At 45.2% G+C, this 24,353-nt stretch overlaps 1 protein-coding gene across 1 annotated transcript in view; it reads left to right on the top strand.

Moving 5' to 3' along the window:
* LOC146798868 (nesprin-2-like) overlaps nt 1–24,353 on the top strand; it is a 1,144,883-nt gene that overhangs the window by 635,755 nt on the left and 484,775 nt on the right. The window contains exon 70 of the mRNA XM_085627789.1: nt 21,945–22,229. Coding sequence (XP_085483915.1) covers nt 21,945–22,229 — 285 coding nt within the window. The remainder of the gene's footprint in view (nt 1–21,944; nt 22,230–24,353) is intronic.

Raw genomic sequence — 24,353 nt, forward strand, 5'->3', positions numbered from 1 at the left:
TGGATTTTTTAGAACGTGGCTTATCACCCATGAGGGTATCCAGGTGCTGAGTAGGGTAGGCCTGAGGGGGGAGGAGGAGATCATGTCTTTTGTCTGGAAGAACTATTGAGATTCCTTTGGAAGTCCATGAGGGAAGGAGAGGTTCTGAGGTGTTTCGGGAGGTGGTCCCAGGTCTTGGCTGTGAGGTTTTAGAAGGAGCGTTCTCTGCTTCTGGTCTTCTTGATGCAAGGGGGGTATGATGTGGTTATTTCGTGGGATGTTCAGGATGAGTCTGCGTCGGCGTTCTGGGTGTTTTGGAGTCGGTGTAGGACATGGGCTGGTATTCCAACATAGAGGGCGTTTCCGTAATCAAGTCTACTTGTGATAAGAGCCCGGGTGACCATTCTTCTGGTGTTCAGTGGGATCCACTTGAAAGTCTTGTGTAGCATTCACAGGATGTGGAAGCATGATGAGGAGATGGCATCGATCTGCTCATGAATTGATTGGTGTCCAGGATGATCCCCAGGTTCTGACCAGGTTCTGTCCATGGTCTGCAGGGGTGTGTGTGGGGCCACGTTCAGAGGGCTACCAAGAGGATTCTCAGGGGGATTGATTGTTGCCGAAGATTAGGACTTCGGTTTTGTCTGTGTTGAGTTGGAGGCAGTTGATTTTCATCCAAGTAGCGATATTGCTTATGCAGTTGGTGAAGTTTGCTTTGATTATTCTGGTTGAGTCAGTAAGTGTGAGGATGAGCTGTGTGTCATCAGCGTAGGATACTATGTTGATGCCTTGGGCTCTGATGATGTCGCAAGGAGCTTCATGTAGACATTGGTAGTCCAGAATGCAGCGGCCAGGCTTCTTTACATCCCTATAAGAACCAGCGTAAGACAACATCTGCGCAAACTCCACTGGTGCCTGTGGCCGAAAGAGTTAAGTTCAAAGCCCTTGTCCTGGCACATTCTACCTTGTATGGATTTGGTCCAATCTATCTAAGGAAATGTTCCTGTTAGACAGTTGCGCTCAGCTTCTCAGCTTCTTGCTTACATACCTCATTTTCGTCTCAAGAGAATGGGTGGCAGTTCCCATGCTTTCATGGCTGCCTTGGCCTGGAATTCACTTCCATTTGCCCTTCGCAGCACCCAGGACCCCAACCTCTTCAAAAAAAGACTGAAAACATTTCTTTTCATCTAAATCAGCTCTTCTTTACCCTTTCATGGCCGCGCCGGCACACTCTTTAGAGTATCTGTGCGTGTTACAATCTTCAATAACATAACATAACATTGAACCGTGTAAGGCTGAGCGACAATCTTGAGTTATGAGATGTAGGGGGGAAGTCTAACTCATTGAGTCTGTCTTTGAGGAAGGAGGATATCCACTTGAGGACCGGTCCGCAGATACCAAAATGCTGAACCTTTTTGATTGTGGGAGACCTTATTGAAACCTGCAGAGAGATTGAGGAGAATGAATGCAACTGTTTCTTCTTTTAGAGGATGCTCCTGATGTTATCAGTGGCTGCAATGAGGGTTGTCTCTGTACTGTTGTTGGTGCTAAAGCCTGACTGAGAACTGTCTGGGAGTTGATGGAGTTCTAGGTGTTCTGCGAATTGGGTATTGATGGCTTTCTCAATGACTTTAGCTGGAAAAGGCAGGAGCGAGATAGGTCTGTAGCTGCTGAGGGTGTTGGGGTCCAATATTGGTTTTCCTGTAAGGCAGGAATGTGGCGGTGATTATGGAGGTGTTGATGACATCAGTGAGTGCTGGGGAGATGATGGTTCTTCTAATGTTGTGAAGGGAGTGAGGGCATTGGTCTGAGGGGGCTCCTGAGTGGATGGTTTTCATCAGGCCCGTTGTTTCTTCATTCGAGAGGGGCTTCTAGCTGCTTAGCTGATGTTGGGCGATGAAGGAGGTATCTGGCTGGTCGGGGGAGTTCATATTGGTTTCTTTTGGTTTGAATATGTTGAAGGTCTTGGCAATCTGTTTGAAGATGTTTGAGAGGTCGTTGCAGAGTGCTTGGGATGGGATGATGTTGTTGGCAGGTGAGGGATTGGAGAGCTCCTTGACATTGGTGAAGACATATTTGCCATTGTTGGAGCTGGCTTCGAGTCTGAGATGTAGGGCCTTATTCTTTGTGCCTCATTGTTGTTTGTGTTAGAGGTTGAGGTTAACTGTGCAAGTGGAGGTTGCCATAGTGTTTTTATGAGTCTCTATTTTCTCTCAAGTTGTTTGCAGTAGTCCTTGGAGTCCCTCATATCGTTCGTGTACCAGCTTGGTAGTTGTTGTTTTTGTAGGTCTAGTGGGAGTGGTGCAGTTGGCGCAGTCAGCTAGCGGTTGGATGCTGAGTTCAGCCATGTATCGGTCTGGAGAGAAGGTTTGGTGTGTTGCTGTTGAGGAGGTCCCAGATTTCGGTACAGTGTTTCCAGAGGGATCTGACGTTGAGGAGCATGTCGAACTGTGGGTGCAAAGCGGTGGTTTCGGCATCTGACGTGTTGCAGGTGAAATTGTAATTGGTGCAGGAGAAATGTCCTACGGTGATGCTGGGAGATGCACTGCAGCAGCGTGTTTTCTGGTGTGTGTTGCTGAGGTCATGCAGGATGGCAAGGGAGTAAGGGCGGTGTTCATTGGCTCCTTTAGCGGCTGTGGTTCTAGTGTTGCACTGAATGGACGTGGGGCCAGAGTTCCTGGTCCTGAGTGCGGTCCAGTCGCCGACAGGCATAGACGGGCTTGCTTTTGGCAATTATGTAGTCCTGGCTTCTATTGGCAGGAAGAACGGTGAACGGAAAAAACCTGGCTGGGAAAACCTAGGCTGGGAAAACCCAGGCGGTGGCAGTGTCACTTGATCAAAAGGCGGGAAAAGATCAGGCTGGAACAAGCAGGAACTGGAAGCCACTGGCAAGCTAGGTGCTGAGGTTCCATAATGTCATAAAGAAGTCACAAAAACAAGTTGCCAAGGGCTTTTAGAAGGTAACAGAATTTTGAGGTTATGCCATAACAGGATTATGGGGTTGAAACTATTACATTTCCTAAAATAAATTGCATTCAGCCATGCTTAGTGCATACCTCAAGTTGTACCCTGTGTGCCTCAGTTAATCAAACAAATAACACTTTGTATTCTCCACCAAATTCATTAACATACCCGACGAAACACATCTTCATTTCAAAAGCACAGCTATCGAGCTGAGAAATTATACCACTGCTTTAACCTAATGTTGCATTTTTCCCCTCTTTAATGGTTGTTATTGCTATCATCTCTGCTGTAATAAGGACCCTTGTGTACCCCTGACCATCAACATCTGTTCCAATCATACTTTAAAAAGTACAGTCAGTGTCTGCCAATGGCCACAATCAAATCCACTGTACTGTGTCATCACTCAAGGAGCTCCAATCAAACTTTACCTGATCTGTGTCTACCTTTTTAACCTCCATCTCTATCATTGCTCAGTAATGAAGGAGAGTGAAGTAAAGTATGTCCTCTGCTATAGAAATTACATGACCTTCGAATCTTCCTACAGTATGTTTTTTGGGCTGATTGGGTAATTAGCCATGATTAGGAAACAATAACTATCTATTGGAAGGAAAAGGAATTTTCCAAATTTATTTTTTGGAGATTTTTGAGCTTGATTGATTTATCTTTCCGAATACATCTTCCTATAGTGTCTAATGCATCTCCTCTTCCTGACTGATAACTGTTGAGATTCTTTTCCGTTTCAGAAACCGTATAGATCATCACTATTATCAAACAGCCTGCAAATACCATAGTTGCTTTAAGGCCTTATTTGCTCTAGTGTTCCCTAGAAGGCCAGTTCAGAAAGGATTGAATGGCTCATGGTTTCATTGAGATAGCAAGGATGATGTGTCGCCACAGACAGGAGGTTCTCAACCGTCATCTGTGCACCCATTTCCCAGGGCTGCAGAAATGTTTTGTGGGCTAGATAGCCACAATTGGGTGGCACAGGTCACTAATTCGCCCTCTATCATGCACCTCTTCAAGAGATTAGAAATAATATATGAATCTTTTTTTTATTTACCCTTTCCATTTTTTTTTCCATGTATCATGCAAGTTCATTCTAAAATGAATACCAGTTTTAAATGAAAGCTGTTCTACAGTTACTGTAAAAAAGCTATTGTTAAACTTGACTGTTTTCTGAATTTGTTTTCGTGACATTAGGACTCTTTACCTCTGCTAACCTGTGCTAAAGTGCTAGCACTCTCTTTCTTAAACATGGGAAAATTGGCCTACACGAGATTGGACATTCAATTTACTAGTAAATCCCTATTAAAGTGGTACTACATGTACTCAGGGCCTGTGAATTAAATGCTACTAATCGGCTTCAGCATTCATTTTGCCACCCACTCAAGTAGCCCACTAAAACATTTCTCAAGCCTGCCATGGCAACCTGTGGTGCAGTTTTCAACTGCCATTTCAAATTTGCGAAATAAACCTTTTGCACGGTCTTGTTGCTCGAAGATGAATTTACCTTGAAAAAATAAAAGACAAGAGGCGTTTGGCAAAACAGGAACAGATGGTTTAATTAAAATCTGCGGCTGGGAGTACAGTTACAGAAGCGCATTTGAGGACGTCCTCAAAGTACAATTGATCTAAGCAAGGTTTTATACATTTCTTTGGGTATCATAAACAATTTCCAGTAATCCTTTTTTGGGTAAAAGAATGCGGGCCTTGACTTTAAAATAATAAATAATGCCCCTGATAACAAATACAGGTGGGCCTCTATCTTGTTGGACACAATGGGGCCAATTGATAATGTGTCCAGATGTCTGGCATGAGGGTCATGTGATCACTGCGTGTATGTACTGTATGTGCTGTGTCCTGATTGGGTGTGCGTGCCTAACTTCGTGTGGCATCTAACTTCATGGTGTTTTGGGAATGCCTGTACCTTTGCGGAAATGTGTGCTTAATTGGGTCTAATCTCCCTGGACCATTATGGTGAAGCTACACCTCTCTGTGAGATTGCTCTGAGATTCCTGTTCGTGCATTTGTCTGCCATCTACGTGCTACCCCACCTGTGACCTGTCAATCAGTAACCTCAGGCATAGGTTTCAGAGCCTGCCTTACCACATGTTTCTGTGTCAGGGTTGACAGAGAATTCGTGATGGGTGAATTTGATAATAAGAATGTGATCTCGTTCCTATATGTACATGTATCATTATTAACATTGGCATTGGTTTTTCCAATACTAACAGCCTAAACTTCCTTTTTAATATACTAAAGTAAGACTGAGCAAAAAACTCTGCTAGTCTGGCGGAGTTTGCTGAGCTTTGCCCACTCTGCGATCCACCTGAAACTGTGAGTTCCAGAATAACTCCACGAACCGCTGGGTGGAGTTTTTCTCGCGCAGACTCACCAGCATTAAGTTGGTGAGCTAGAAAATCAAGCGCTAGGACGAGTCCCTGCATGATTTCTCAACATGGGTGGTCACGGCAGGTCGCCAGTGTTCGTGTTGAGAAAGCTGCTGCTCTAGTAGAAAATCTACTCAACCAGCAGAAAGAAGCTGCACCTTCTGGCACGGCACGTGGTGTCATTCGCACTGATTTTACAGTCCAGAACAAGCTCCTGGCACAAAAAATCAGCACAAGTGGCAACTGTCTTAAACTCAATTCTGATAAGACAGAAGTGATGACATTCGGGAGGCTCCAACCTACCTGGTCCCCACAATGGTGGCCCCACCAGATGGGACAACCCCCAGAACCTGTAACGAAGGTACGCAACCTGGGCGTTATCTTCGATAACAAGCTGTCATTTCAGCAACATGCTAATGCAGTGGTTTCTTCTTCCTTCCACACTCTAAAAAGGATAAAAAAATTAATCCCATATCTTCCTCCTCATGCAGGCAAAACCCTGGTCAGTACTTTGGTATTCTCCAAAACTGACTACTGCAACGCACTGTTCCTCAATGCACAACAAAAGGTCCTCAATAAACTGCAAACAGTGCAGAATGCAGCCGCCAGGATACTGCTATCTATCCCTAAGTTTGCATCGGTCTCCCCCTACATCCGACAGCTGCACTGGCTACCGGTGAGGAGCCGGATCAAATTTAAAGCATTATGCATAGCATATAAGGCTATCCATGATCACGGACCCCTATTCTTAAGAAGAGCCTTCCGACCGCTTGAACACACAAGAACCTTGCGGTCATCCTCAGCACATTTACTCATGGTCCCCCGTACAAGAAGGGCCAACTGGGGCGACAAACGCTTCTCAGTGGCCACAGCCATTTTGTGGAACACACTCCCTCTACACATCAAGTGTGCCCCGACCCTTCTGAATTTCAGAAAGAAACTAAAAACCTGGTTGTTCCCTGCCTAAACCTTCCTACCCCCCCCCATGAGAGTTCTGCATCTACAGCGCCGAGACACCCAAGGGTATTTGCGCGCTCTAAAAATCGCCAAAATAAATAAATAAATAAATAAATACTGACACTCACGGAAGTCTGCGAAATGTCACGGTGTTTTTATGTAACTGCGTAATTCTGTCTACTCCTACACAAAAGTCACCCCTGAGAGAGGCTCTAAATAGCTTGTAGGGAAGGGTCCATTGTACTTAAAAAGTGGGAATTGTTTTCAAGTTTTACTAAAAACTCCTAAATTTGTTATTCACTACTGTAAGGCCTACCTTGGACATAAATGAATTGTAATTTAAAATCCTCTTTGATGGTAAATTTGGATTTTTGTGGTCACAATTCTCAAAAAGGCCCCTTTTAGAAATGTGACATTTTCTTGCCCTACCTATTTTGGTGCCAGCTGCCAGTGTCCCGGGTCGCATGACTGTGAATTGCTCTGCTGAAATGGTTTATATATTCCTCCCAGACCGTGTGATGAAGGGGACTAGGTGTTGGCAGGATGAGCCATCCTGCCAGGATTGTTGGGGGCAGAGCTGTTCCCTACCCTACTTAAACTTCAAAGGGATTCCTCCAGTACTCACACAAAGGAACCTGACAATAATCATTTGTCACCCCCTACTTCTTGGAGCCTTGGCAGGGGCAGGAAATAACTTTTTAGAATCAGGTGTGAAGGTACCCCAGTATGTCCCCACTTTAAAGACTGGCACCAGATATAAATATTGTACCATCAGAAGAACTTTTCAGTACACCAGTGAACTGCCCTGCTGCTTGAGGCCTGCATTGCTTCTCAGAGGACGCCTTCTGCTATTAGAGGACTGCTCTGCTGTTTGAGGCCTGCCTTGCTGCTTGAACCCGGGTCTACCAGATTGAGTTTAAGGGCTAGTTGGTTGGCCTCCTGTGTTAGCTACAGGGACATATCAAGTTCTATGAATCCGGCACCTTCCCTCCGCTTAAATGAGTTCTAACACCTAAGTCCTGGATCCTTTAGAAGTGCTACTCCTGCCTAACCCCAAAGGTTGTAACTTGGAAAACTGTTTGCCAGAAAGTGGCAGAAGAACCGACAGGAGACCAGGACCTACCTGCCAGCCAATCCAGCCAAGGTGAATTTTTCTTGTGTTGTGTTTTCACATTATTACAGATTATGTGCAGCACAAATACTTTACATAGTGCCTCTAAGTTAAACCTGACTGCTTTTGTGCAAGAGTGTTAAGCACAGGTTAATTTTGTGACTTTTGTTGTTCACTCTGACAAGGATTGTGGTTGTTGCTTGACTGGGGTTTCTACCCCTCTCAATCAATAACCCAATTTCTTATAGCTACATTTTTAAATCTACAGATATCTGCCAGCCACGAAGAAGTAATGTGTAATAAGAATTCAGGCTCAAATGAATTACTCATACTGGACACTTCTTCAGCAATGCAGATAATGACAAAGGTTATAATGGAAAAAGTTAAACAGGGAGATGTGAAAAAGGTGTTGTACACCAGATGTGATGCCAAAGTATACTAAAATCATAAAAGTGTTGACATTTGTTTCTGAAATGGGAATTGATGCTTAAGAAAGAAGATCAAACAAATTGTTTCGGGTTGGTTTAAAAATGAATGCCCAATGTTGATATCCTAAAACGTTGATCACCATTAGCAAAGTACCCCTTACTATAGAGACATTACAGGGACAGGCTGTTGATATGATATGATGTAGTCTTCAATTATTAACTTTTCGGAAGGGGTGTTCAATTATTTATACAGTATGGTGGTGTTTAGTCTACCACAATCAAAAGGAGGATTGATGTACTGCTTTCTCCCGTCATGTATTGTCACCAATCCTCCCTCACTTTGTCAGCTCCAATCTCTCAACACTATATGTACCTGATTTCTTACAACTCCTTGGTGAGCTTTACATTTCAAACCCCGTTTGATGGATTGGATCTCTTCCATCACCCTGTCCAAGACATGAACTAGCACCTTGGCCTACCAACTCCAGACTTAAAACATTACTTTTGTTCAAATGAAAGTGGTCTATATTCGTTTTCAGGTCTATGAAACATGTGGGAATGCGAAGCATAGCAACACCTGTTGCTAATTGACATGGAAATATGGCATACATCTTCTTCGCATGTGGACAGGGCAAGATATGTTTCTGGATTCACTGCTTCTATTAATTCTTCTGTCCTAAATTACCCATGTCTAGACTTGTTATGCTCCTGAAGAGCTTAAAATCTGCAAAATTAAAAACTGATATGTACACGTCTGCTGTTGGAGACAGTGTGTTGAAATTCAAAATTTTGGACTGGTATCCTTAGAAATAAATTTAAACAGACTGACTGCCAGTTTGTTTCTCTGAAGGTCTCCCAGAATGCCTGTGCACTTTGTACATCCTGTGCCAAGGTTGTGTCTTTTACAATTAGAATTTGTTGCTCTGAGTACTGATACTTCCCAGACCCAAAATATGTCAGACTGTGGAAACAGCCTGGTGAGTCACTGAACTACTGGTTCCTCTATATTGCATGAATGTTACTTACTCCCTAACGTTCTCTGCATGCAAATGTTGTAATTGTAGGAAAAATGGGATGCTTTGCATGTTTTATGCTATGGAATTTTGACTTTTTATCCATTAGTTGACGGAGCACTTCAGAGGCACATGAAAGAGGCTAATACCAATGTATAGGCATGAGTGGTATGGCACTTTGTGCTAGGCAAATGAAAAGTGGTTTTAAAAGTAGGTGTAATTGTTTTAATTGATACTCTTTGCTACTAGGCATTTGAAAACCGAAAAAAAACCTGTGGCTACACTGAAGATAATTGGGAACATTGTTAGTAAACAATGGTGAAAATATCACTTGCTGGGATGACATTGGGTATACCAAGATCATTCCTGGGAAGTTACCTCAACATCATATCACATCTTGTCAAAGTATACTGCTCCATTGTGTTCTTTTGCACTTATCATCTGAAGAGTTCTTGTTGGTGACCTAATTTCCATATGATATGCTTTATAAATACTATACAGGTTTTTAATAGTTATTGACCCAGAGCCACTCTTGGCCTAGTGGTCCTTTTACACTCCAGTTTAAATTGGTCCTTTTATTCTTATTTTGTTTTCTTGAATGAATCTGTCCCTGTGTGTTCATCTAAATTAAGTTCACACATCTACCTGTCGCAAGAGCAACACATTTGTTCTGGGAATACCACTATTATTAAACATAACAAATTGATCCTTTTTTGTGGTTACATACTGTATGCTTATTCTTCACCAAAGTCTTCATTTCAGAAAGGAAAGAGAAGAAAGCATTGTCAAAGCCAATAGTTGTGCCTTATTTAAATGAAAGTGTTCCATCAGTGATTGCTGAGTGAGGGAATGAATCAGTGGGTGGGCAAATGAATAGATGAGTGAGCTGGGGCTGCTCCATGACAGTGATGCAACCTTGACGCAAAATCCTTTTTGACATTTACTAAGCCTTCCAAAGTCAATTTGCATGGCTTTGCCTGATTTAGTAAATACAATAGGGGTGATTTATAATTTGGCAGATGCCCCCATCTGCCAAATTTAGAACTGACCACCAAGCCAGTTTTTAAGTTTGACTCACGACTCCGTCTACATGAAAGAGCCACCTGTCAAACCTGATGCAGGATTGTCTTTTTGATAGTAAAATAAACAAGGCATTTTGTTTTTTTTACTGCCCTTTACCACCAGGGTCTGATCCCGCAGAGGGAACTGTGTCCTCTGTTTTATGTTGCAACTTCTTTTTGTAAATATGATGAAGCCCCTTCACGTGCATCCCTCAGGAACGATTTGTGTCAGGCTCATAGTGTGTTCATCCAGGTACTAGGTTTCTATGAGGAATAAAGAATAGAACTTAAACAAAGTAATTGAACATAGGTGCAGCAAACAACCGTGCCAGGTAAGCAAGCTTTTGCAAAACCAAAATTAAGCACATACCCCTGCTACAATTATGACTGAATTTGAGAAAGCATAACTCTAAAATTATCTATGGTAATCTGATGCAAACCCTCCTTATGTAGGACTGTCATTGGGACTATCCCTTGACTACCGCACAGCACCAGGGAATACTGAAAATATATGGGACCCATCTGATTGAAATATGGTTCATTAAAAGCTGAATAAACTCTTCATCTGCCATAATCCACTCATTTCTTGGCCATGGTGAATGACAGATAACAGCATCCTTGCCATCCACCGCTCCAAAAAGGAACTATGGGAGGATTTTAAACCCAATTAATACTGTCTGATGCCACTGGTGAAATGCAGCATAGAACCTCAGCCAGAAACCTTACCTAGTAGGTTGGAAAGGTTAGTGAAATAGTAGTATAGTAGTCTCTTGGAGTGGCCTCCTTCATTTTATACAACATAGTTTCATGTGCTTATTGGCCTAATCTGATCATTTATACCTCTCTGATATTCTCAAAAGTATGGTTGAGGTATTTCCAGTTTGTTAAGGTATATATGCCCAATTACTCTAAGTTAACATTAAATGTATTTAAGCCAGCCTCCTTAATCTCTTAGCAGATCAATTGTTGGCCTTACCCTGAGCCACCTGTCTCAATTTATTTTGAATTATAAGATGACTCCAGGTCTGTTACCAACTCATGCTGTCATGGTTGATTTCCAATTTGCAATATGGATAAGCAAATTGTTCAAATGAAGGGTGCATTTTCTAGTCCAGTTTATTGCCTTAAAATAAAACCTCTTAGGGTCATTACTTAGCATGTGATACAGAACTTCTAAATATAAGTTAAAAAGGATTGCAGTAATTAGGCACAACTATTAAGACTCCCTTTTTATTAGAAATATAAATGTGATTTTCAACATAACCGATATTAAAGCCTTCACATTTTGCTACCAAATTAATGGTATCCAACTTTATCTGTGGTAGCTCAGTTCTAATGAGTTCCTGCAAAAGAACACTTTATCTAATCAGGTTGAAAGGCGTTGGCTGGTGGGACAGTCTCTGTGTTACTGCCTTGAACAAAGGGGCAGATTTACAAGGCCCTTGCGCCACTTTTGCGTCACTTTTCCCATGTTAAAAGTGACGCAAAATTGGAGCAAGGGCCTTAAAAATCTGCCCCAAAATCTTTATGGGTAAGGTACTTCAGTCTTTGTAGATGATAATTCCCTTTGGTCTCCAAAGCCCTTACATAAATCTTGATGTCAACACTAGCAAAGGAGACAATGCCTTAGAAGCCGCATTTCAGGGGATCTTTTCAGGGTTTCCAAACAATGACATAGAGGCAGTTCCTTATCTCTCTGGTGGATTTGCACCCTGAATGACCAGCTAGTGGCCTGTAGCCCTAAAGCAGTGTAGGAAAGAGAATTCCTAATTGGATGGTGGTAGATCACAAGTCATATAGTCACCAACTTTTTAGATCCTGGCAAAGGCTTCAATAATTTATACCTGAGCTCAACCTTTGCTAGCTATGTCACAAAGCATACAGTCTTAACTTAGAGAGAATGTGTTAAGCATTTGAAATACGAGAACAATTAAAAAGTCAAAAACACAAGACAATAAAAATTCCACTCCAATTTATGTCAATAAAGTTAGTTTAATAAGCACAATGACACAAAAAAATAAAAAAATCCAATAAGTGAATCTGGAAATATGATTTTTTTAAGATTGAAGAAAAAAAGCACCAAGAAAAAGTAAAAAACACTCAGTAGTCACTGTTTGTGGGTGACTGGGATATAGATGCAATTTCAGGCCGACAGCGAGAGAGTGCGTGTCGGACACACCAAGCAGGTTAATACTGGTCAAAGATTTCACCTTAAGACTTAGTCTCTGAAATGAAACTCAAAGTCCTCCAGCAAAGCAAGGCAGCAGACTGTGTCCAGTGAGGTCCTCTCGAAGCCAAATAGGCTGTGAGCATGGTCTTGCTGAAGCCGTTGCTATTGGCGGGAAAAGATCAGAGCAGGAAAAGTCCTCTCGATGGTCAGATACCTTTGGCTCCTTTGCCCAGTATGGATTTCCACATTTGAACTTAGTCTCTTTTTCGTTGCCTAGAATCCTCCAGTGGGACAAGGCTCCAGGGTGTATCCAAAGATGAGTTCTAGGAGGCGTGATACCTTCTTGCCAAGTTCCTGCTGAAAAGGACTTGTTGCTGCAGAGAACTCCAGATGGGAAACCCCTGTTTCTTCAGCTCAGCGAAGTAGCTCCGTGGCTGAATCGGCTCAGCTGGTTGGTCCTCGTCCTATGGCGGCTGGAAGTCAGAATATATCCCACAGCTTTTCAGAGCTTGTAAAAGAAGGCCATTTAGACACAGCAAAGGGTCCCAGGACCTCAGTGAGAGGACATAGGCATGAGACCTCACTCTATCAGACGCTACAAGCAGGTCTAGTCCTGGTCCAGTTGCAACTGGTCACATAGGCACTTCAGGAAAAAGGCCTCTTGCACCTTGTTATGTCCCTGTAGCCACAAAGAAGTTCAGCCAACTGACCCTTGGAATCCACTTCTTTGTCCTGGGTACAGGCGGCATCAGGTCCAGTCCTTCAGGTCTCCTACCAGATCTCAATAGCAGCTGAAGTCTTTCTTCTGTTCTTTGACAGGCCCAGAAAGTGGTCTGAGGAGGGCACCTTGGGAAACCATAGTTATAGTTGGCACTAGCTAGTGAGTGGAAGTGACTCCTGGCTTCTCCCTCAGCAATAGGGTAAATGTTCCCAGGGGAACCCTACCCACTTTTGCAGCAATTCCTGTTTGACCTACTGCAAACAGTCCCATAGTGAACCTTACTCCTAAAATTCAATATGGAAAAACCCTTCCTACCTTGTGCAGGGCCAGTGTGCTCACTTAGAAAATGAGCAGTCCCTTCCTCTGTGCTCACTCAAAACCAGTTTGGGAGGTAGAAACCCTCCCACTGGTTTTGGTGCCAGTCTGACTAGAGAACAAAAGTAGGACATCCCCAGGTCTCAACTCACAATAACTTGTGATTGGGCTGGACCCTTTCTAAGTTAAAGTAGTTCCTGGGTCCATCCTAACTGGTCTTCCTGTCAGAGGAAGAAAAATCCTCCCTACACCCAAGCCATTGTCCCTGCTCTAGAAGAAATGTTCACACCTCATTAAAGTCATGTACTGCCTGGGCAGCTGCCAGAGAGCTAATGAAAATTAGCCTTTAGGACCTTCAGGCAGGGAAAACAAAACTTTTAAAAAGATACTTTCCTTGAATATTTATTAAAAATCCAACTTTACCATTAAATTAGATTTTTAATAAATATTAAAAATAGTGGAGGAGCCTAGCGCTTGACCAAGATGGCCGCGTGAGCCTTGAGCTCCCGCGACCCTCACGCCCTCCTGCAATCATCCTGTCCTAAATCCTGATTTTCATGCACGGAATCCTGCAGATGAGTCACAGCTGGGGCGATTGACGTTGTCCGGGCTAAGAACGCCCACCGGGGACCGAAGTTGTGCATGGCGGAAGATTGCGTCCTACCTCCGAAGGATGCCAGGGGCTTGCGTTGGCAGGATGCCCGGCCACTAATTGAACAACAGCGGCCTTGGGAGGTGTGAACTGGCGGACGGGTGCCGCTGCACTTTCACTTTCGCTTTCTCGCCCTTTGCTTGCTCTGGGTTGGGAGTGCTTCGTGCCGATCCCCTGTTATCTGGAAGACCTCCACTCGACCCTGGCTGGCTGCTGAAGTCCTAGTTGACCCTGTTTCCTCTGGCTGAGTGAGGGACGTCTTTTTGCGACTGACCGCCCTGCTGTTCGAGATGTCGACCAAATCGGAGGCAGACAAGCCGAAGTCTAAGACTACCAGGCGGGGAGGCTATACCCAATCCAACAATATGGATCGCTATGCCCAGCAGAAGGGGTCGCCTGGTGGATCGGGACAGGCGCTGGAAGCACAGAAGGCCGATTCATCCCCAGCCTCGGAGTTATCATTGCAGGATATCAAGGGGGCGATAGATGGGATGCAATCTTCGATTGGGCGACAGTTCGAGACCCTGGCGCACAAGGTGGACATGATTTTGGTTGATGTCAACTTGATTCGCGCGGACCTGGGCAAAACCAATGAGCGGGTCAAATCCCTGGACCTCAAGACTACTGGCCTCGCGGACGATGTCTCGGAACTCCAGGCTGAGGTTCGTAAGTTACGAACCGCGAATGACCTCTCCGCCCGCCGGCTCGAAGACTTTGAAGGTCGGGCCCGGCGCAATAATGTGCGCCTTATTGGGGTCCCGGAAACTTCGGAGGAGCTCTCCGTGGATTTACTCGTCGAGGACTTGGTGGTGAATCATCTTGCGCCTAAGAGCCTCGGCAAGTTTTTTGCGGTTGAGTGGGCTCACCGAGTGCCTGGCGGACGGCCTAAGGTGGGAGCCCCCCCGCGGCCGATTGTCGCCCGGATCTTTAATTTTCGGGATCGAGACGCTATCCTGCAAGCATCGAGGGTGACAGGCCCGGTGCCTTTTCAGAATGCCTCTGTGAGCTTTTATCCTGACTTCACCCAGATGGTGCAGAAACAGAGGCAGAGTTTCCTGGGGGTGAAGCGGCGGCTTCGGGAGATGGACCTGAAGTATGCCATGCTTTTCCCCGCCAGGCTACGTGTGGTGTATGAGGATCGGACTTTCTTCTTCGAATCACCGGACATGGCAGGGGACTGGTTGGATGCGCTCCCTCGGCGACAGCCCGGCCGGGACCGCGTGGATGGAGCGGAAGGCGACCGGGATGGACAGAAGTGATACCTCCGGTGTCGGTCTGTTTTGACTCAGCCCCGGACAGTGACTCGCACCCTACTGCAGTAATGGGAGGGCGGCGGGGGGAAGATAGGAGCTCTTTCCTCCCTTGGGGTACTTTTTGTAGATTTGTTTTTGATAGGGCGACAGGCACACTGCAAGTTGGGGGGGCTTTGTAAGCTGACGCAGGGGTGCAGGGAGGGGGGGATTCGGGATGTTGGGGTTGTTGTTGGGGGTTGTTTTTTTCTCGCAAGGCGTAGCAATTGTTGTCAGTATTGTCCGATCGTGGTTCTCCGGGGGGGGGGGGGGGTGGAGGTCTCTTTGTGTTTGGGGATGGGGGATAGGGGCTTATACATAATTAGCTGGAATGTTAATGGCTTAGGGGATCGTATTAAACGGGGGATAGTCCAGCAATTCTTGAAACGGACCTCGCCGGATGTGGTCCTCCTGCAGGAGACCCACCTTATAGGGAATACATGTTATGCACTTAACAGAAAGGGTTATAAATTCATTGCTCACTCGGGGTTCTCCTCGGGCTCCAGGAGTGCGGGCATACTTGTTAGAGCTTCCCTACCATTTGAGGTTGACTCCACCATCACTGATGACAGGGGGCGCTTTGTGACTGTGGCGGGGAGGTGGGAGGGCAGAACGTATTGGTTTCTGTTTATGTCCCCCCTGCCCTGCAGGCCTCCACGTTTGCTGATCTGGGCAAGGCCTTGTTGGAACTCCCCGAAGGGATGTTAGTGGTGGGAGGAGACTTCAATGCGGTTGGATCTGGAATGCTCGATAGGTACCCGCCCAGGGACACCGGGGGTGCTCAGAAGTGGCTTCCTGACTTTATAGATACTTTTGGCCTGGTAGACTGTTGGAGGCTACGGCACCCCACTCAGAGACAATATACCTTTCATTCCGGGGCCCACAGAAGTCTCTCTCGGCTTGATTACTTGCTCACTCTGGCTGCGCACGCCTCATTGGTATCTGAGGCTAGGCACATGGCACGGGGCATATCTGATCATTCGCCGGTGTGGGCCCATCTGGATATTGGCCGGGTGGTGGGGGGCAGGGTGGCTCCCATTAACCCCTGGTACTTTCGTGACCCCAAGCTGCGCAGTGCGTTGCTGAAGACAGTTGATCACTATTTTCAAGATAATCAGGGTTCAGTTGAATCAGCAGTGTCCTTGTGGGAAGCTTTTAAGACTGTATTGAGAGGGGAGGCCCTTTCCTTGGTAGTGGCCGCCAAGCGGCGGAGAGACGCCGAGGTGACACAAGTAGAGGACGAGATAGCGGCTTTAGATGTGGCCTTGGAAGAGGATGTTGCAACGGCCACACTGCATAATTTGAGCTTGAAGCAATTGGAATATAGGGATCTGGTGACGAACGCTGCCAAGACCCTCCATAGGGAGCAGCAGGGTCGATTGTACGATGTTGGTGATAAGGCCGGGAAATTGCTGGCGTGGTTGGATAAAAAAGAGCATGTTAATCGAGTGGTGCCGGAGTTGTCGATGGATGGAGGAGAGGTTGTCACTGACCCCGACGGTATAGTTCAGTGTTTCTCTGACTATTTTCGTACGGTATACACCTCGGTTTCGGATAGGTCGACTGAGGACTCGTGTGACCTTCTGCGTGATATCGCTCTGCCCTGCCTTTCTGCCATTGATAGGGATGACCTTGATGGAGATATAACTGTAGACGAAGTGGCGTGTGCTATCCGTGCGTTGCGCTCCGGTAAGGCCTCAGGCCCAAATGGTTTGCCGATTGAGCTGTATAAGCTTCATCCGGATAAGTTGGCTCCTCACCTGCGCGCCATGTTCGTGGAGGCGCGGGTGAATGGGTTTCTTCCGCTCGATCAACGGCTGGCGACGATTGTGGTAATACATAAAGACGGTAAGCCCCGGGACAAGTGTGGTTCCTATCGGCCGATATCACTTCTCAACGCCGAGCCGAAAATCCTTGCTAAGATCCTTGCTAACCGCCTGGTCCGGGTGCTTGGCGACTTGATCCACCCGGATCAGTCGGGCTTCATCCCGCACCGTAACACTGCACTGAATCTTAGACGCCTTCATGGAGTGATTGCTAGGACGGGCACGATGCGAGAGCCGGCTATTGTGGCGTCCCTCGATGCCACGATGGCCTTCGACACGGTGGAGTGGGCATACCTGTGGGCTGTGCTAGCCAAGTTCGGCTTTGGGCCTGGATTTGTAGGCTGGGTGAGGTTGCTTTATGAGGGGCCTCTTGCTAGCGTCGTGGTGAACGGGCGGGCGTCAACACGGTTCGAGCTCGGGAGAGGCACCCGGCAGGGTTGTCCCCTGTCGCCGTTGTTGTTCGCCCTTGTTCTTGAGCCGCTGGCGGCGTGGATACGATGGCACCCCGATATACGTGGGATTCGTTGGTCGCCTGACCACGAAGACCGTATTTCACTTTACGCCGACGATATTCTGTTATACCTCGCCTCGCCTCAGAAATCTCTTATAGTGGTTTGTGACGTCTTGACTTCTTTCGGTAGGAACTCTGGTCTTGTCATCAATTGGGGGAAGTCATACTTGTATGTCCTGTGTGGGGATGTCCCGCCTGTCCCGCGCAACTGCTCGATCCAGATAGCCCAGCAGGGTTTTTTGTACTTGGGGATTTATATTTCCACCGACCCCATTTTACGATACGAGAAGAACTTGCTCCCTCCCTTGGCACGTCTGCGACGGGACGTGGCGGGCTGGCGGCGGTTGCCGCTTTCCCTCCTTGGCCGTGCCGCCCTGTTTAAAATGATGTCTCTTCCCCGTTTCCTCTATGCCCTGCAGAATACCCTTGACTTGGTCCCGGCCAGTTATTTCCGTGAGGTCGAAAGCCACCAGCGCGCGCTATTGTGGGAAGGGCGTCCGCGCATAGCGATTGCTAAGTTGACGCTTCCATGGTATGACGGTGGTATCGCGCTTCCAGACATTCGACGTTATTATTGGGCCAATCAGTTGAGCGCGATTAACCATGGTGTATATGGTCCGGCGCTGAGCCCCGGCTTCGCCATGGACCGATGGTTACTACGTGGGGGTAATTACCACAGAGCGTTGTACTCAAAGTCGTCGGACTTAACCCTTACGGGGCCCACCAGGGTGGCCGTGCATGTATGGAAGGTGGCGACGGATTTACTGGGCTGGAGGGGTAAGCTTACCCTTGCCACCCCTCTGTTTGACTCTGATATTCTGGGAAAGCTTTGGCATACAAAAGGGTTTGAGAAATGGGACCTGATCGGCATATCCAGGGTTGGAGACCTTTTGGTAAAGGGTAGGATAAAGTCATTCGAGGAGCTGCAGAAGGAATATGAGCTAGGGAGCACGGAGTTCTTCCGATACGCTCAAGTGTGCCACGCCTTGCGGTCAGTCCTTGTAGAAGGGGAGAAGGTGCCTGAGTCCTCTCCGTTAGAGGACCGGATCCTGGATGGCCATATGCCAGAGAGTACGATCTCGCTCATTTATAAGAAACTAATTAATGTTCGGGCGGATCTTCTACTAGGGTTGCGCGAGCAATGGACCAGGGATGGCCTCGAACTCGATGATGAGGATTGGCAGTATGCAGTTTCTTCTCCCAAAGAGGTCGCGATCCCCGCGCGCCTGCGACTGGTGCAGCTTAAAATACTCCATAGGGTCTACGTGACGGGGCCCAGGCTGGTCCATATGGGTTTCTCTGAGGAGGGCTTATGTAAGAGAGGCTGTGGTATGGTGGGCACCTTCCTACATATTATTTGGGAATGCGGTGCGATTATGGAGTTTTGGAAGCGAATCCACGATGTGATGGGGGAGGTGACGGGCATCGTCATGCAGCCTGAGGCGCGGTGTTGTCTCCTGAATGTTTGGGGTCCTACTGACCACGACGCGGCACAGACTCAATGGGTGACCCTAGGGAACATGGTAGCCAAGCGCGACATCGCTCGTCTGTGGGGCTCTACTAGGCCTCCTACATTGACAGCGTGGATGGAAAACATGGATTGGAGCATGTTTAGGGAGAAGACAGTGTATTGTGCTCGAGGGTGCCCTCGGAAATGGCACTCTGTATGGGGGCGATGGAACCAGTACAGAGGGGGCATATGCCTGCACCCAGACCCGGACCCGCCTGAGGAGCAGCTCTCCCCTTAGCTTTCTTTCCGGCTTTGTACTTCTTGCTGCTATGTGTTTGTCTTCTTGAGTCTCTGACTTCCCCTCCTTTCCCTTGTTATCGACCTGTGTCTGTTGGACGAAATGGGGCTCGCTCCCCCTGATGGGAACCCTTTTTATGCTTTCAGTACTTATCGCCTTGCTTGTGTTTAGGTTTGGGTTTGTGTTTATTTAAAATTGAACCTTTAACTCTCCTGCCAGTGAAATGTGGACGCTCGCATGTGTTGTGTTTCTAAAGCTGCCGTACCTCCGGGTTGTCGGCTGAATAGCTGTGTCACTGATTTAAAAGAATAAAGGTTTTGGAAAAAAAAAAAAAAAAAATAGTGATTGAATAGTTTTTCTAGCTGGTCCCTAGCTCAGGATTGCAGAATCAATATTTTGATCTGTAATCTGTACTTTGTTATTATACAACAGTCAGAGCCTTCCACAGTTTAAATAGTTTTTGGGGCTTGTCACTGTAGGGGCATTGTAACATTTAATTTCTACATGTCCCCATTTTTTTTAATTAACATGCACCCTATTAGGTCTGCTGGGCCACAAAGTCTTAAATAGAGGTGAGATATTAATATTTAAAAATGAGGTTTTCCCTGTTAAAAAGTGTTATTTCAGACCCCAGGTATAAATTACAGAAGTCAGGCTAGTGGATTACAAAATAAATGCTGCAGTTCACAGGTGACATTTAACTTTCTTTGCCATGGGTGTAGTTTCCACACTATATACAATGGCGTTATAGGAAAGGTAAATCAGGGATTAGCCAATTTTTACATGTGTTAGGGGCCAGAGCACATACACTAAGCATTGGACAGCAGTGTCCCAGTGTGCAAATTCTAAAACTCAGCAATAGAATTCAGCAAACAGATGGGGGTGACCATGAAAAGAGTCATTTTCTCACACGTCTTCAATATTTGGACCACTAGATATAAACATGAGCTCCAGTAAAGATCTTATAGTTTCTCTCACTTCTTTGTCAGTGATTCTGACCACATGTTGGTGTGTCTCTCCTGCCAGAGGGAGAATGCCAATCTTCCTCAAGAATGTTTGCATACTGAGCATTGTGGTAGGTTGTTGATCATGATATGTTTTTCTATACAGTCTGCAGCATGCATAAAAAGAGGAAAATGCCTCAGGGGATCAATCCTGCTTACAACGCAGGTACCCTTGCACCACGGTGCAAGGGTGCCTGCATTGGTGCTAGGCAGCAGAATGTGCGCCAGTGCAAGGAAAAAACAGGAATGCTTAGTATAATGTTAAATACAGTGCATTCCTGCCCTTTCCCTATCACGCAGCGCAGCAAGGTGGCTTGCTGCGTTGCACTGCATCTCATGGAATGTATGTATATTTTGGCTCTCCATACCATACTGGAGGTGATTTTGACAAGTTTGGTATTTTCGAAGAGTGGAACACTTCTTTAGAGAGGGATCCAAATACCAATATTGTGGGTCATAGTAGGGAAAATAAATTACTCTAATTTAAGGTGACCGTTTTACTGTTATTTAGATCACCTGTACATGTACCATCATAGGAAGCATTACAGTACGAACAGTATAACCATGCTCAGTTCATTGGTGAGTGAGGAATATCATGTCCCCTTACTGCTTCCAGAAGAAAACACAATTTCAGACATTGCAAGGTTCAAAATTGTTTTTATTGCAGTACAAGTGTAGAGTCACTCTCTTACATAGAAATATGGTGACAGGAAGTAGCTTATACAGATGAGTAAGAAGAAAAACACAATATAATTCACCAGTGTGTGCTTTTAAACTGAAACCTGTGCTTTCTAAATTTGGAAAGTTTGAATCACTTTGACATTTTAATATTGTGAAGTATAAGGGGTCTTCAGAGTTAACATGTATTATTATTCCAGACACTCAGAGATGTCTTAAGACATGGGCAAAGTTGGCGATTGCCCAGGGCCCTCACTTTCCAGTGATCCCTCTGAAAAAGTGAGTGTGGAAAGTCTTTCCACGTCCAGTGCCCCTCCTGCACACTGTGCTGCCCTATGCGCAGTTGAGCCCTCAAAGGCTTTATTTGGCCACCTTTCAAAGTAAGTAAAACTATGAATGTGAGGGAGTTCTGTTTTTAGACAATTGCAACAGTGCCAGGCCTAAAAATATTACATCCAAGGGCAAAAAGAAATGGCTTAACCTATGCTCATTCATGCTTTCTTTTGGTACTGTTTGAATTTCGGACGACAGGGAGTGTGAGTTTTGGGTCCTCATTTCTGAATGTTTAATTCAATATTGTTTGGCATAATTAGAGCTTGAATTAACAAAACATTTGCAATAAGAGGGCCCCCAAAATACATGTTGCCCAGGGCCACCAAATTCATAAGATGTCTCTGCAGACACTATTCCAAGACAAGGCTGCATGAGACTGTTTCCAAATAGGAGGCACAACATTATTGCCACCTTCATTAGATGTTATCTGACCCTAGGATTTTGCACTTGTATTTTCCATGAGATTGCGCCAGAAATCACATGAATTTAATACTCCTTCTGGCTCCTAGATCCTCTGAATAGCGTACTGAGCAAGGGTTATGCGACAATCATTGCAAACACGTGTATTTCATTGTTATCGTTTGTATATTCACTTGAAATATAATAGGAAATCATTATCAATGTTTCAAGGATACCAGATCCTTCTAGTTTTTCACCTGTAAAAGTTATTTTAGAAATAAGAACCATGTTGCATCATTTCTACACAGAATCTAATATTGCTTTGTGGCTCTTTGACAGCTTAGTGTGCGAGTAAACATTTTATACTAAAGGTTTTCTTTCTTTGAAAACTGCAGATGTCCTACAGAGAGAATGAAGAAACGTTAGAGAAGACTTGCCTTGCCATGAGCCAGTACACCTCTTCAGAAAAAACAGAAAATGTTGAAGGGGAAATGGAAGCACATCTAGTTATGGAGAAAGATTTAAGAGATGAACCTCTACTCACAACCCTGGAATCTGATGAGTCCACAATACCAATTCAAGCGCTGTCACGCAAGGATGAGACAAGTGGAGAGGACAGTTCATTAACAGAGGCGATGCCAATCAGTACACAGGAAGATATGCAAACAAAAATATTTACGGTATGCTAGAATATTAACACTATCAGCACTTAGCAAATCTGACATACCTTTTAGATGGTGTACATTTGTAATGTTGTTCTATCTCTGTTTAACATCTACAATGTATTGGAAAGTGGTATGAAATAATTTCCCTAGGATCTCCATACTATCCTGGAGGTGCTCTGCAGTACATTGCCCTCGCCTATTTACCTCAGCATGACAGAAGGCCATGTCTTACCAAGCAGTGAGGCGTTTTATGTGTGAGAGTGGGAAGAGACTAAGGATGTACTCAAAAGAGCAACATAAGTCCTACAGTTTGCAAGAGAGACACAAGGCGGAATCGTCAAATGCTTGTTACCCTAGCAAACGATGCAGAAAGCCAGTGGGATAGAGCATGGCCAGGCCAAGGAAATATAGAGCAGAAGAAGACAAATACAGACTTTACATCAATGGCTTTCCCTGGGGGCCAGTATTAAAGACCATAGGCTTTGTGAAGGTCATAATCTTGACTGTGGTCCTCCCGTACATGGTTGGTTACATGTAGTACTACTGTTTCAATAACCCCAATAATTTGAAGGAAGTGGAGGGTAAGGATTACATACTGCCTAAACTGCTCAGTAGGTCGAAGCAGAGCTTGGTGGGTAGCCTCATTCCCTTGCTGCCTTTATTACAGCAAGATACTCCTTACAATTAGTGAGTCCTTCAGTAAGTTCTGGGTCCCATGCATAATTATATTTGTATTTGTTTTTAACCAGCATGCCAGGAGTTTGAGGAAGAAAGGTTGTCGTGTAGTACCTACCAATCCATAGGACCTGCGCATTGCTTGGACAACATAAACTTAGGGCTTGGAGTCAAGACTGATCCCGCAGGATATGTTGGCCTATAGACCAGCTAGCTCACAGTGCCACCTTAAGACCTTAAGCCCCCTAACCTACCAGGGAGCGAATAGTTTCTGGCAACCATTGAAAATAACAACCCTGATTCCTCAGGAATGGTGGAAACAGTACAGTACCTTTCGTTTAGTCACTTGTGCTCACTTCTCACAATCTCAGAGAAACATACAGAGAATACATAGTGTGACGTTTTCAATAATTTTTATTGAACCAACGTTATTCTTGCATAAAATACTTGTGCTGCAATGATTAGTAGACAGAAGCAAATAAATGTGATTACAAGCACCAACAGCGTAAATAGTAGATATAGTTCTACCATGGTGTTAAATAATTGTATATATGCAGGCATATAAAACAAGGCTATAATCAATCGTACTCCTACGATGCTAGCCCTACTTTAACTGTACCTAGAGTGTTTGTAGTTGTAGAGCCAAGAATCCTCCAAGGGGCGATCCAACCACATTACCTGATGGGATAGAGTGAAGGACCCCATCTTGGTCATGAACTGGACACCCCTTGCGAGATGTCAGGTTGCTGCGTGGTGATTTCTCAGCATGCAAGCACCCTCGGTGTCAACTGAAGTACCTCTTCCACTAATCTATCAGGATGCTCATTTTTTATGATAGAAAGCAGCCTTATGATGTACATATAGATTAGTGATGTTGTGGATATGTAGATAGCCCTGTCGCCCTGTGGATGAAGATAGTGATGACATTTGTACGCAGTGAGAAACGTGACTTTGTACATGATGTTCAGAGCATTGTGATAATGTTGTGCGAATCTAGATGTAAAACAAGTTTAGTTTCAGAGAAACTAAGCCAACGTTGTTTTGCGTGCAAATGTATGCAAAAGGTCACCGTTTGGAAATTTTATTTGTGAGGACACTAAGAAATAAGCTGCCACACTACTTTGGCCTAACCTGGGAATATAACACGATAACCTCTCAGTGATGTCATTTAGACCAAAGAACTATTCATCCTCTCTTGGACATCATGAAAATCTGTAGAATTGGGTCAAGAAAGAAGACCAGACTACTCTAGCAATACATCAGTTATGAGAAGCATTTTATGGCTGTTTTACCAGGAAGGACATTTTTGTTCGGTTTTGGTGAATTTCACATTCGAGAAACCAAGCAGGCAAGATTGCTGAGAAACTAATAGGCCTTGTTGTGTAAATATCTGTATTATGGATTTCTACAGTCAAATTCTGATAGAGCCAATTCAGATGTTCATGAAATTGAAAAATTGAGTAC

This window comes from Triturus cristatus, chromosome 9 (assembly GCF_964204655.1).
Source record: "Triturus cristatus chromosome 9, aTriCri1.1, whole genome shotgun sequence".
NCBI classification, from domain to species: domain Eukaryota; kingdom Metazoa; phylum Chordata; class Amphibia; order Caudata; family Salamandridae; genus Triturus; species Triturus cristatus.